We start from the raw sequence: 13,796 nt of genomic DNA, 5'->3' as shown, positions 1-13,796 counted from the left end.
GGCTGGGGGTGGGGAGTGGATAACATTTGCTTTAGTTTTTACAATGCAGCTAGTTTGATTCCTAACCAAATAGTCTTCTTCCTTTATTAGCTAGAAGAGAAACTTGGAGTCTGTCCCCGCACGTGACCATCCACACATCCTCCAAGTCCCAGCACCCGCAGTCTGCAACCCTAAACATAAATATCTCTTGAATCTGTCCATTCCTTTCGATTCCCACCACCTTGCCATCCCTCGCCTGGATTACTTTTCTCTTTGTACGAAACCTCTGAAATTTGCTCAGTGAAACTTTTGACTGAATGTGAAGGTCTGGGGCAGAAGCAACCTCCAGGATCAAATAGGAAGAATTTTTTGTTTCATTTACAGTTCAGCCCCCAAACTCTGTACTACTATCCAAATTGGCTGAGCACAGCATTTGATTATTTTTCCACGTTGGGGAGGGGAGTTTAAAACTTCTGTACAGGAAAGCAATTTTGCGCATTTTCACTGGGCATGATAAAATACATAACATGAAGCGTTTAAGGCAAATCAAGTAGAGACTTACGGGGAAAATAGCTGGCGTCGCCCGTGTTTAGATAAAATGTCTGGCCTACTCCCTTAGTTTTCTCAGCATATCTGTCAGCATAATGTCCCATCTGTGGGCAGCCTCCAGTTGGACAGGGGAAGCACTTGTTCTGGGGGAATAAAACAAGTGATGGATGAGGATGCTCTTTCTTATAATAGTGCGTCAGCTTTGATCCATGCGTTAAAATTTGAATATTCTAAAACCAATTCTGTTCTGATGGTAAAAGGGAACTTTAAAAGTGTCTCAGCAAAGGTTAAAAATGCATCTCATTATTTACAACGACGAGTCAGCAACTTCACTGTTAAGTGACACAATACTAACAAAATTACAAAAACAACACAAAAGAGAATTTATGCTTATATTTACATATACATATTTTAATATTTTTCCTCTTGCTCCCATGGCCCCAACACATCCACCTGCCTGCAGGTGGTTAGGATTTATTTTAGAAAGTCTGCAAGGGACAGAGCAAGAGGTGATAATCAGCTTTTGGGCCCCAAAATAGGACCCAGTAGGAGGACAATGGCTCAAAAGTCGGGTTTTCCTCAATTCCTTTAGCTCCCACTTAGCATATAAAAGTGTAAAGAACCAGATCTCACAATGGACATAGACACCATGGGGGTGAGGACATGAGTGGGGGAGTTGGGGGGAAATGGGAGGATAAGGAGACATATGTAATGCCTTAATCAATAGAGAGAGAGAGAAAAAAAAGAATTCAGATCTCAGAATTCTCTCTGAGCGGAGAGAAATGCCCCAGTTGGTTGTAAAAGCTTAGCCATGAGGTTGGGGTCTAAAAAAGATGGATATCATATAGGAACTGTGGGCCAAGGAATTCTGGGAAGAAAAGAGGGAAAGGAAGGAACAGAGTGGGAAGGAGAAATAGCCATTCCCACTATAGGAAGGCAAGGCTGTTCCATCCTGGATCAATGGACCAGACGGGGACTGGGCCAAGTACAGGGTCTGCATCCAGCAGATACGAAGCGGGCACTGAGCCAGCCAGAAGGAATGGCCAAAGGCATTGCCTTTGCCAGAAGAGTGGATGTCCCCAGAATTCACCAGCAGACATTTGCCATGGGCCCATCAATAGGGAGGACCCCCAAGTTCTCCCTCTGCCCAATACATGCTGACCATCACCACCCGCATGATCACCTGGCCACTGCCAGCTTGGAGAGAAAGGCTGAGAAATGTGCAAGACTGAGACTATCCTATAGAAAAAGCCTAATTTGCTAAGTGTCAGACCGTTCAACCGCTCAACCAGTCGCTATGATGCACACTGACCACCAGGGGGCAGACGCTCCGACCTGTAGGTTAGCTTGCTGCTGGGGTCTGGCAGAGGCAGCGGGGCTGTGAGGACTGAGCCCCTTGCACGAATTTCGTGCATCGGGCCTCTAGTTATTACAGAGTTTTATAAAGTCAGCATTTAAGACAAGGTTACCATGTTTATCAGCATCCTGTAGCCACACACCCAGATTTTCATAGACTATTTTTTTAACCTAGAATTATTTCCAAAACAAGATTGAGCATTTATCTGACAAGGGCAGAAGCAAGAGAGCAAGGCAGACGAGACATTTTAGTAGACAAGCCCATTTCTTGAAAGTTCTCCAGTACCTTAAAGTTCGCCATTAAAAAAAATCTGTAGAACTAAAGGATGAGGTAATGTGGCAGACATAGATGACATCCAGTGAATGCGTGTCAGGGACAGTGAATGACAGCAGCCACAATAAATGATGCTCACAAAATCCCTTAGGGCCCAGGTGGAGTCTACTCACTGAGGTGAAAGAGCTGTAAGAGTCACAGGGGAAGCCAGTGTAACCATCAGGGTGGAGGATGCTGTCGGAGTAATACTTGTAGCTTCTCAGGTGATTACAGGCAACAAAGTCACGAGAGCCTTTGAAATCAGACATGATTCCACATCAGTGACAGATTTTTATCCTTGCAAGTTAATGTCATGATCAGAATGGAGTTAAGTTGTTCAATAGGTTTCTCTAATTAGTGTGAACTCATGGTGGTCACAGGACAAAAACATTTATGAACTGTATTTATGATTTGTAATGAAATTAGAAGTTAAGTACTGTTCAAGATGCTAATAGTTAGGCCATGGCTAAAAAAAATAGCAATTTTTGCAACTAGAAAAATTGCTTTTTAAAAAAAATGGAAAAATAACTTTAGAAGGAAAAGATTGGTCCATATTGATACTTAGCAATGCATTTCCTGAATTTGATCCTTGGAAAGTTGACTACAAATACATTTTCTTTCTTACAGTGTCTCCTCATGCCACTTCCCCCAATGAAAACCCCAAATCTTGGGGATACAATTCAAAGTCCTTGGTTATAGAAAATGAGTCCTGTACAATGTCAAAATATTCAGCAAGTTTAGCAAAACAAAGCACAAATCCTCCCCCAAGAAAAACCTGCCATGCACACAATGGTTTTACCTTCCCAGATCCCATCAATATCAACAATCTGAGAGAGAATGTTCTTCTGACATCCGGGCATGTCTTTTCCTCCATTCGGAAAGAAATCCAGGTGTCCCGCAGTTTGGCTCATTCCAAATCCTGAGGAATTTCACAATATGGGAAAGATGATGTTATTGTATGAACTGAAAACCCTCTAAAACACACTAACGTATAGACTCAAAAACCATTCTAGGAAGACCAGTGGAGGAACTCACCCATGTTGGGGATGATGGGGGCAGCGTCTGTGTGAATTACATCCACAAACTGAGCATCACTGGGGTCCAATCGGACTAATTCAGGTGTCCCCTCAAAGCAAGGTTCAGCTGGGTCCAAACCTAAAAAAACAGGACGGGTGACGTCAGTATCCATCAGCGCACCTGCGCATTCACCTGTGTTCATTCGTTATGGACCTGAGTGCAGGCATTGGCGGTCATTACGAGTTAGGCACGAAAGAGTTAAGCTAGTTCTTTCCTACCTCACCATTTCTTGAAGACAAATCTGTGTCTCATTTACTATTCGCATTAAAGTGAATTTTCCTCAAACCATAGGATTTTGCTTCACTTATGAATACTTAAGTCACTGAGACAATCCCCATCACTGTTCTTTTTCATTTTATTTTTACATTAAATTTATTGGGGTGACTGCAGGCTAATAACCCTAATCACTAGCAGAAGTTCTAAGGGAAGATCCAGACTCTGGGAAACACTGGTCTCTAAAAGTTGCTGAAGGCTAAACCAGGCCCCGCTATACCCTAGCCTCCCATGAGGGCACCAGGGCCACAGCTTTGCACAGCGCCCAGCTGACTAGGCTCTTGTACACATTTACAGACTATGGGGAAGAATTATTAAAGAATGTCCAGCAAATTAACAATAGACATTCCAGATGTATCCACCAAGCCAAACGTAACCAACTTCTCCAAAGTACTAAGAAGAAACTGAGAGGGGGAGGGCAGAAGAGGGCAGTAGTTGCTTCTAGAAAGCTCTCAGATGCAGGATAACAAAGTCTTTCTTATAAACATACAGGTTTGTTGTAGGACCTGGGTATTCAACAGGGGACCCCATTGGCCAAATGCAAGGAGCCTGAGATGTGTAAAATCATATCGTTTAATTAGCATCAAGCAGAACTGGTAGCCCAGGGCCACCGGACCACCTGCCCCCCACTCAGCTCTTGGGTTGTGGTTGATGACAATTGGGCTCATTATGAATTGCTATTGAAGCAGAATAGAATTTGTGATACATTTTTGAGCTCTTTGGGTTTCATTCTATTTATTATTTAATCTATAATTTATGCTGTTTATCCTATTTCTGAAACTTGTCCTTTGTGAATGCTTCAAAAAGGGAAAATAGATATGAATAAGACCTCTACATGCTTTTAATTCACATTTTAGTCCCATGCAATATTTACATGTTAAACAGAACTCTGTAAGCTGAAGACCAGAGCCATAAAAATCCACAAGGGCTCAGCCGACACTGATCATGTGGCTCAATTCAGAAAATGTGAAAACCTGTCTCCTACTTTGGTAAAAAACACCACATTTCCATCCTTTCAGACACCATGTGGGCTACATGTCATCTAATGGTGTAGCGTATACTGTTTTGACCAACCTGTGATGCGTCCCACCGTCCCATTGGTCCTCCTTCCCGCCTCGCCGGCCGCATGGGAACCCAGGCTGTGGCCGATGATGTGGACATCGGAAGGCGAGTACCCAAATGCTGACTGTTGGAAAGAAAATGTCGTCAGAATGTTTTCAAACTCGGAATGCAGAATTCAAGATGGATACAGAAGGGGAGCCTCTGAAAACCGGAGATTTAAGAAGACATACTCCCCCATTCAAAGCAATTAATTTTGAGGTATATATATATTTAAATATAATAAAAAATGGTGATGGGCTTAAGATTTAAACAGGTAGAAGTAGGGCTCTCTTTTGCTGTTTTCCGACATAGAGAGACCTTTTAATGGACACGAGGAATGGTTACCCAGGGTCAGTAAAGTACATATTTGGATCAGAAAATAATAATGAAAGCAATTATTTAGACACGTTCAAGTTTAACATCTTCTTTGTTTTTAGTTAACAACTCAGGTTAGCTTGTTATCACTGTGCTTCTCTTAAACATTTTTTTAAAAACTAGTTTACTCTTGAGGCTGACATTACCATGTCAACTTGGTTTAATAACTGGTACAATTAAGAGAAATACTGGGGGAATTCAGTAGAAACAGTCTGCCTGGTTGCTTGAATAATATCACATTTAAAAAAAACTAGTTGATTAACCTCAGTAGGCATATTGATGCAGCCCAATCTGGACTTTTTTTTTTTTTTTTCAACCAAGGTGAAAGCCAGCCTCAGCAGAGAATGTCTCTAGCAATGATCACACCTACAGCACTTTTGTTGTCCTGTGGAAGGGAATCCAGAGAGGTCATGTGCATGGGTTTTACATACAAGTTACCTGAAGGACTTCCACAAAGTAGGCCACCTCTGCCCCCACAATCCGGATGTTCTGTGAGGCCTGTGTGTAGCCCGTTCTGGAGCCACTTTTCCAATCCACGCAAATGCAGTTCACGCTTTCCACCTGAAACATGTTCTGGTGGGAGAGACACAATACATGGGTAAGCGATTCAGAATCTTTATCACTTTCCAGTGAATACTTGTGAGGACTAGGATTAACAATATCATGCTTGCTGATAACCCCAAAGCAAGAGCATAATGGACTTCTAGTTATGGATATAGATTCCCTTTTAAAGTTTAACATTGATTCCAAACTGGAGTGTTGGCCATAATCGGAACTGGATTCTTGGGATTTCTACTGCAACAGTTGCATAGACAACTGATTCAGGGAAAAATATATAAACTGGGGTACAGTGGGTTGTGTCATTAGAGCTTCATGATGTCGTAAGACTACATCGTTCTTTACCAGAACACACTGCAGGACATTGCCTTTCTTGTTCGCTGCTGTATCTTCAGTGCCCTGAAAGTTCCTGGCACATGTAGGTGCTCAATAAATACTTATTGAATGAATGAATGTATGAATGAATGAAAGGCTGTGTTAGGATCACCTTAAATATTAACTATGTTGAAGGTAAATGAGTAAGCTTTTCCACAATGGAAGAACCAGGGTTTTTAGAGAAATGTATTCTCTTGTGTAATGTTCCTTGAGCAGCTACCTAGCCATTCCTAGGGAATTTTGTTCTATTTGATTTTCTGACTTTTTTTAACCCTTCATTTTCACAGGGCACATAGCCAAAGACAAATGAAAGAAGATAGGATCACAATACATGGCAACAACAGAAGCTGGAAACGAAAAGCTACTAGTACACAGTTTTCCTACATATTGCCACCGTAGGAGATCAGCAAGGAGAGTAGCAAGGGGAAATCATTCTTTTGGGCTTACTAAGTTCTATTAGCTCCTCACCTAGCAATGAAAACTTACTGAGAACACTTAAAGCTATGGACAATACAACTCCTATTGTATCAGTACGGCAACATGTGCTGCTAAATTTTAAAATATCTTCCTATTCTTTATTGGATAACTGCTACCCAGAGCCTCCAAATGCCCGCCAATCTTGCCACCCTGACGGTGCCAGGCCCTCTGCACCGCCTCCACCTCCTGGACCTCCCCTGGACACCCAGGCAAGCAGGACCAGAGGCCCCTCCAGTGTCACCATGGCCAGCGTTTGTCCTGATTGGCTGGGGCTGTGCCTTCCCTGTGGTCGATGATCGCTCCGAACAATCATCCCTGAAGAGAGGACCCCGTCTCACCTTGCACATATTGGCCAGCCAGCCTTCTTCTCCCTTGTCTATGAATCCGTGAATAATGAAACGGGTTTTCCTATTCGTTTTGAAATTGGAGGCCTCGATAGTTGATGGCTCTGCACGGATTTCCTGTTTGGGGGAGAAAAGTGTTTAATGTCAAGTCTTTCACAGACTCCAGCGGAACTGTTTGTAAGGAAAGGGAGGCGGTAGGAGAAGATTGCCCGGGCGTGGGAGCCTGTGAGTGATGGTTCTCCCATTTCAACCAAGCTGTCTGCAACCAGCACCAAGTCGCTGCTTCCCAAGTCACAACATTTTTTCAGTTGTTCAACTTGGGATACGTCTGCTAACATATTGGTGGTAGAGGGTTCACCTCCGTGCACTGAAAGGGTTTGTGTGTGTCTGGATTTTATATATGTACAATATGTTGGAAGAGCCTGGCTGGTGTGGCTCAGTTGGTTGAAGCATCGTCCCATGAACCAAAAGGTTGCCGGTTCAATTCCTGGTCAGAGCACATATGTGGGCTGGGGCTTCGATTCTCTCTCTCTCTCTCTCTCTCTCTTTCTTCCCCCCCCCTTCCTTCCTCCCTCCCTCCCTTCCTCTCCCTAAGCATGACCTTGGGTGAAAATTAAAAAAGATGTTGGAAGAGTATATATATATGATCCTCAAAAATGTATACACACATTTTAAATAATTATAAAGGCCATGTTTATTAAAATACATTTCATTTTCAAAGTTGAGTGTTCAGCTGTTAAAGTGTGTTCACATTTTTGGGGACACCTGTATGTCCATATTTAAATGATTTATTAAATGGTGCCATAGAGGTAGGATGAGAACAATGTCAAGGTACTGGACCTTCTATAAACAAAGTTACATAAAATAATACTGAAGCTCACAAAAATCTGCAAAGATGTACATTCCACTGACATATTCCCTTTAGAAGACTTAAAACTCAGTGTCCTTATCACATACAGCAGATGGGACTGAGCTCTGAAAGCGACGAGCACTCGTACCTGAAAGGAGTTGGGGTTCTCATTGGTGTACAGGAGGAAGCGGGTGTTGACCTCTTTGGGGCCCCAGGGCAATATTTTGAGGGGTCTTTCCACAATCCCTGCCCAGGGGGCTTCATCGCTGAAGCAGCCAAGCCTTTGGAAGCAGATTTCTTTCCCTGCAATCACCCAGAAGGGTTTCAAGGATATTAGTTTAACCAGAATGTTCTTTTTTAATGGTCTCTATGGCACAGTATGAGTTAAATTCTATTTTGTGGCTCATTGTCTTCCTCCTCATCCCCAAGCATCTTGCTATCTACACAGTCACAAAACAGTGTCAATAGACAAGGCCCAAGCTAAAGACAGGGGCTGCTCCCCATCTCTACCATGTGGGACCACGCACCCCCTTCATCTCTCTGTGCAGTGCTGTGTGGGGTCCCCTTTAGCCACTCAACTCAGATGTCTTTCTCGAGCCATTGGTGCCCTCAGGCCTAAGTAGAGGGGGGTGAGGCTCTCAACTCCTTGTAGCCATCTTCTGGCTTTGGGCTTTGGGTAGAGAGCTCATTTCCCGCAAAGGCCCAAACCTGGTATCTGTGAGTGGCTGAGTATTTAGGTCCCTGACCCCTGTTAAAGGGGCATCCTGGATTCCGTGATGAAGAAGCTCCTCACAAACATCAAACAGAAAATTCATGGTTGGACTCAACTCTAGGCTTAAATATTACCCCAAAGAACAACACAAAGGAAGGTTTTGGAGGAAGACAAAGCCTAGATTCACAGTAGGAGTAGGAATCGTAGCTTGTGGGGGCTGCATTCTCAAAGTAGTACCATGTGCCAGGTGCTGGGCACGATGGTTTACGTGACTTACGTGACCTAAGTCTCACAGTGATCCTATGAGAGGAGTGGTAGAAATGCCCATTTCACAGATGATGATAGTGAGGCTCAGAGAGGTTAAGAGTTTTGCTCAGGGAAATACACTTGTGGCTGCTGGGACCAGGGTTTAAACCCCACATGACCCCAAGCTAGGGTTGCTGGATTTAGCCACTAAAAAGACAAGTTAGAGTATCAGATAAAAAATGAATATTTTTTTTAGAGAGAACGATCACATATTTGTTGTTTATCGGAAATTCAAATTTAACTGGGCGCCTGAGCTTTCATCTGGCAACCTTCCTCCGGGTGCCTGTGCTCTTGACCATGCACCTTTCTTGCTCTATTCCTTGTCCCCATTGTGGCTTGAATTCAGCTATCATAGCCCTTCCTGAAAGGACTGAACACTATATAAATATATTGACTTACCTACTACTGTCCCCAGCAGCAGCGAAAGTGTCCAGATTGGAAGCATCTAAACAAAGTTAAAATTTTGAGTGAATTGGGCTCAGTTGGTTTTCAAAAGATTGGCATAATTCAAGTCCAGTTAGACCTTTGTGGGGAAGAGGGGAGATAGGGAAATACTAATAAATTAGGCTTGGAAAACATGCTCCCGACTCACCGTGGCAGTTCCGTCAGGCCCCGCGCACAACCAGATAGCACCTAAAGGTCCTTTTATAGGCAAGCCTTATCTTTTTGAGCAGTTCCAAGGATGCATTTCTGGTTTTAATCATAAATAAACCAAAATTGATAGAGTAGGTAAAGTTTTCCACAGGACTTGTGGGAAGAAGGGAAAAGGTTAGTTATGAGCAATTCTCTCCCAGTCTGATTATATGCTCAGAATCACCATAACTTCCTGATGGTCAAGGCTCCAGCCTGCCTCTTTTTAAATTTACAGTCTCTGTGCAGGGATGTGGGTATGTGCGAAACCAAATTGTTTTCACAGATTTGATAGCAACGGTCTTGAAAACAAATACTAAATGCTTACTAGCTCAGGCAGTTTTTGTTTAACCTTGCCTTCCCCTCAAAAACAGTGAAATAGAGGCAATTCTTCAAGAGAGTTCATTCCTCTTAGGAAAGCACTTGATATTTTAATTTAATAGTCCATAGAACTAGCTTATTTCTCCATGATAACATGGGGAAGAGAATAAATGAGCTGACAAAAGGAATTGAAGATACTTCTAAGAGCATAGAGGTGAAATCAGTGACCCCACCATCGAATGAAATTATGAATGAGACAGAAAAATCAAATTCAACTCAGAAAAAATGGTTTGGAAAAAATAATCTGAAAGAGAAGTATTGGATGGAAAAGAACCGGGATATTTTCAGTGGGTGATAGATTGCTTAAAATAAATTTTAAACAGATGGTGATGGGATACCATAATTTTAAGAGATTGGTACCATTCAGTGTGACAGCATCAGAGATACAGACTGAGTCCTTTGACGTCTCCACATTTGTAGGTCAAAAATGGTCCAATAATTCAGTTCCCTGACAAAGTTTACAGGTACCAGGGAAAAAGCAATAGAATTATTTGTCTATGAAGAAAGTTGGGCAAGGGAAATGTTAAAATCAGGGCGGAAGGCACAAGAAAGAATTCCATGGGTAGTATGTACCAGACCCTTAACAGAATCTTGTTGAATGAATGAACAAACAAATGAGGGAAAGCGAATAAAAAACAACTTATTGCTACATTGCTATGGTATGAACTGCCTATATGATCTCACAGTAAAGAACTGTGATTTTCTGAAGCCCTTTCTACTCAAAACAAGCAAGCAAGCAAACAAACAAACCCTCTCACAGTGAGCCAATGTTCAATTTTTGGTTTACTGTGAAGTAAAATATATTCTGTGTGACTTACCAAATAATTCACACAAAATTTCTCAGTTGGCCTTTTAGATAGTACAACATTGAATCCATAATTCAGGTGATCTTTGCTCAATAGAGGCTATAGAATTAGGACCAAGAGTCATCAAATTCTGAGACAGAGACTAGAGTCCATGGGGAATTATTTTATAAACTAAAATAGGTTCAAATCTTAGAATGTTTTAGGAAGATTCAATTTCCCAAACTGTTATAAAAGTGAAGAAGAGAATTGTACATGATCAGCAGTCTATCGGATGAGCTCTGGATAAATGCCTACTAAATTCAATCTTGCTGAACCCTTTAGCTGAGCTGTAAAATTTTATCAACCCTATTGTTTCATGTAGACCACAAATGAGCTACCTAGGACTGTCTGTTTATGGAGTAAGTGGCAGAGGTTGTTGGCCCCTTCTTATATGGAATAGAACTACACCTTATTACCTAATCTCCCTTGCAGGGAGACGGATCACATGATCAACATCTGGCCAATGAGCTGTGAGTGCATAGATATGCACCAGTCCTAGTCCTGTTCATAAAAAACTCATGCATTATCCTCATATGCCTTGCTGTGCATGGCTTGATGCAGGAAAGTAGGGTGACCACGAATTCCATATGTTGAAGATAGCAGAGCCACAAGATGGAAGGAGCCAGGGTTCCATGCTTAGAAGAAAGCCAGCCATCAATTATGAAGACCCATTTTGAATTTTACATGAGCAAGAAATAAATTCCCGTTGTTTAAAGCCGCTGATATTTCAGTGGTATAGGAACTAGCATTCCCTTAACCAATAAAGGTTACTGTATTGTAGGATGATTTCTCCTACTTCCAAGAACTTATTTTTACCACTGAGCTATAGGGTTCAGCAAGTTCAGGCACCAGACATTGAACCCTGGGCTATAAGTTTTACCATGAGGTCTGGGTGGTACTTCTGTATAACATTGATATTTTGACAGATATTTTTCTAATTCTTCACTTTAAAAATCCATTTTCCGGCCATCTCCCAAATTATAAAAATTAACTGCTCAATTCTTCATTCCATTTCTGTAGAATTTTAATTTTGAATGGGCATTTTCCTGTTCAGTCCTGATAGTGACTGTTGTTTTCACGAGCAATCTGAGGCCTTATGCTACCTCAAGTTTTAGTGGAATTTACCCCAGGTTGTCTGAGCCCCAGGTGCAATGCATGTGTGATTGAAGCAGTTCAATCTGCTGGATACATAGGAAACTCTCACGTACCACAGGGAGATGGACTGGAGTCCCCACCAGAACTCTGCTCCCCACCAGCCTTTGTGATTCCTCACATCTCGGGGTTGCGGGCTAGAAGGTGGGCCCTGTAGAGGGTGGGCCCTGTAGAAGGTGGGCCCTGTAGAAGGTGGGCCCTGTAGAAGGTGGGCCCCGTAGAAGGTGGGCCCTGTAGAAGGTGGGCCCCGTAGAAGGTGGGCCCCGTAGAAGGTGACAGCGCCATGGCAGTCCTTTCCCAGGAAGCTCATGGCCTTGAAAGCGGACTCTCATTGAAAAATAATCCCTGCCCAGCCACGCATTGTACAACTCTGACTCAGCTTTGGACCTGCAACCTTGGACATTTAAACATAAAACGCCAAACCTGTATCCAACAGCTTTGTTTTGGATCCAATAGCTTTGATTGCAGAGGAGTTCAATATTGATATAAGTTTAGGCTCGGATTCTGGCCACCTCGTGACACCAAACTCCAGGTGAGGGAAAAAGAGGAGGTCCCGGGACACCTGTCTGGCCAGATAAGCAGCATGGGAACCAAACAAGGTCTCATTTACTTAACCTTCAGAGAGACTCCCTTATCCAGTCCAGTCTACTGCCAGGGCCACCGGCGGGAGGGAGAACACGCCGCCTGGGGATGCCGACCTCCGCCCCCCGCCCGCCCCAAGCAGAGGACATGATGCTCTGGGGCTGCTGTTGCCTCCCACCCTCCAGGGCAACCATGCAGTCCCTCTGAGAGGATTCAGCTCACCCAGACTCAGGGAGTATAACTGTAGTCATCTCTCCTCTGCTGTGCATGGAGATGATTTACTCTGTGGACTAGAATAACAAGCAGACTTAAAAATTTATAGCATTAATTATTCAGCTTTACATCCTTTCTTAGTTTGGGCATTCAATCTCCCACAGACATGAACTTGCCCAAGGACACACAGTTGGGAAGCAGCAGAGCTCCTTTGGGAGGGGCAACTTCTTTCCACCAGCCCAGGAGACTCGATGGCGGGACGGCCCAGGAGGCCCTGTGCTCCTAGGCTGTGATCCTTTAGAGTTGATCTGGAAAAGAGTCAAGAGTGGGTTTAGCAGGAGGGGTCAGCACGGATGTGTGATACACATGTACGGAACCAGGGATCTGCTTTTCACACCAAAGGCACATGCATCATTTATGGATAACCTATCTTATCTGCATTTAACTTTCCTATTGTTCATACAGAAAGGGGCAATTTTATCACATAAAAGTACTACTTTTATCACACTGAATATAATAATTATTTCTTTCCTGGGCCATCACAATAGTTTGTTTGTTTTGTTTTTGTTTTTTATTTCTCTTCTTGCCCTTAGACTGTCTCCTCTCTTGTCTGTCCTCTACATACTACCGGGCAATCAGGTTTGAACTGCAGACTGGCCATGACATTACAACCCCAACCTCCTTCCCTGCCCTGCGCTTTCTAGATGAGGACTGCCCAACGGAAATCTATTGTAAGCCACATTAAGAAAAAGTAAAAGAGAAATAGGTGAAATATATTTTAATCATTATGTCATGTAAAATATTCAAAATATTATCAGTTCAACACGTGGCACTAGCCACATTTCTGGTGATCAGTGGTCACCTGTGGCTAATGCCTATTGTATTGGATAGCACGATTCTAGATCAAATTTACTCTTCTTAACATCACAAATAAGACGTTACAGACCTGGTTAGCTTCTCTGAGGTCTCTAGCCTTGCTGTATAACCATTTGACCCATTTTCCAAGCGACTCTGAACCACTTTCAAGATATAGTTGAATGGAATCCAACTATAAAGAATGCAATAGCAAGAGTTTCCAGGTGTCACTGAGCAGCAACAGAGGGCAAATAGGCAGAGATGTAAAATTCAACAGACCCAGATCACAGCTGGGATACTGAGAGCTGTGATGAAAGGCGGGGAAAGAGAGAACAAGCAAAAGAAAGAGGGGAGGGGAGGGGAGGGGAGGGGAGGGGAAGGAGAAATTAAGCTAATAATCTGAGCCCTTTTGTTTTTGCTCCATACTTATGATTAGGGGATCAAACAATTAGAAATGACTTGAGGCCACTCAGAGGGGCAGGCTACCTTTTAT

At 43.0% G+C, this 13,796-nt stretch overlaps 1 protein-coding gene across 2 annotated transcripts in view; it reads right to left on the bottom strand.

Moving 5' to 3' along the window:
• The window catches only part of PNLIP (pancreatic lipase), a 29,019-nt gene that overhangs the window by 4,177 nt on the left and 11,046 nt on the right, over positions 1-13,796 (bottom strand). The window contains exons 3-12 of one of the 2 annotated variants that reach the window (XM_006778741.2): positions 9,238-9,335; positions 9,045-9,090; positions 7,776-7,930; positions 6,772-6,894; positions 5,462-5,596; positions 4,622-4,733; positions 3,233-3,352; positions 2,997-3,116; positions 2,332-2,450; positions 542-671 (exon numbers count right to left, since the gene is read on the bottom strand). In XM_006778741.2, coding sequence (XP_006778804.1) covers positions 542-671; positions 2,332-2,450; positions 2,997-3,116; positions 3,233-3,352; positions 4,622-4,733; positions 5,462-5,596; positions 6,772-6,894; positions 7,776-7,930; positions 9,045-9,090 — 1,060 coding nt within the window. In that variant the 5' untranslated portion in view covers positions 9,238-9,335. The remainder of the gene's footprint in view (positions 1-541; positions 672-2,331; positions 2,451-2,996; positions 3,117-3,232; positions 3,353-4,621; positions 4,734-5,461; positions 5,597-6,771; positions 6,895-7,775; positions 7,931-9,044; positions 9,091-9,237; positions 9,336-13,796) is intronic. The other variant, XM_015557999.1, reaches the window with a different exon arrangement.

This window comes from Myotis davidii, unplaced genomic scaffold (genome assembly GCF_000327345.1).
Source record: "Myotis davidii unplaced genomic scaffold, ASM32734v1 scaffold107, whole genome shotgun sequence".
Classification (NCBI taxonomy): domain Eukaryota; kingdom Metazoa; phylum Chordata; class Mammalia; order Chiroptera; family Vespertilionidae; genus Myotis; species Myotis davidii.
This window is presented reverse-complemented; position numbering and strand designations above follow the sequence as displayed.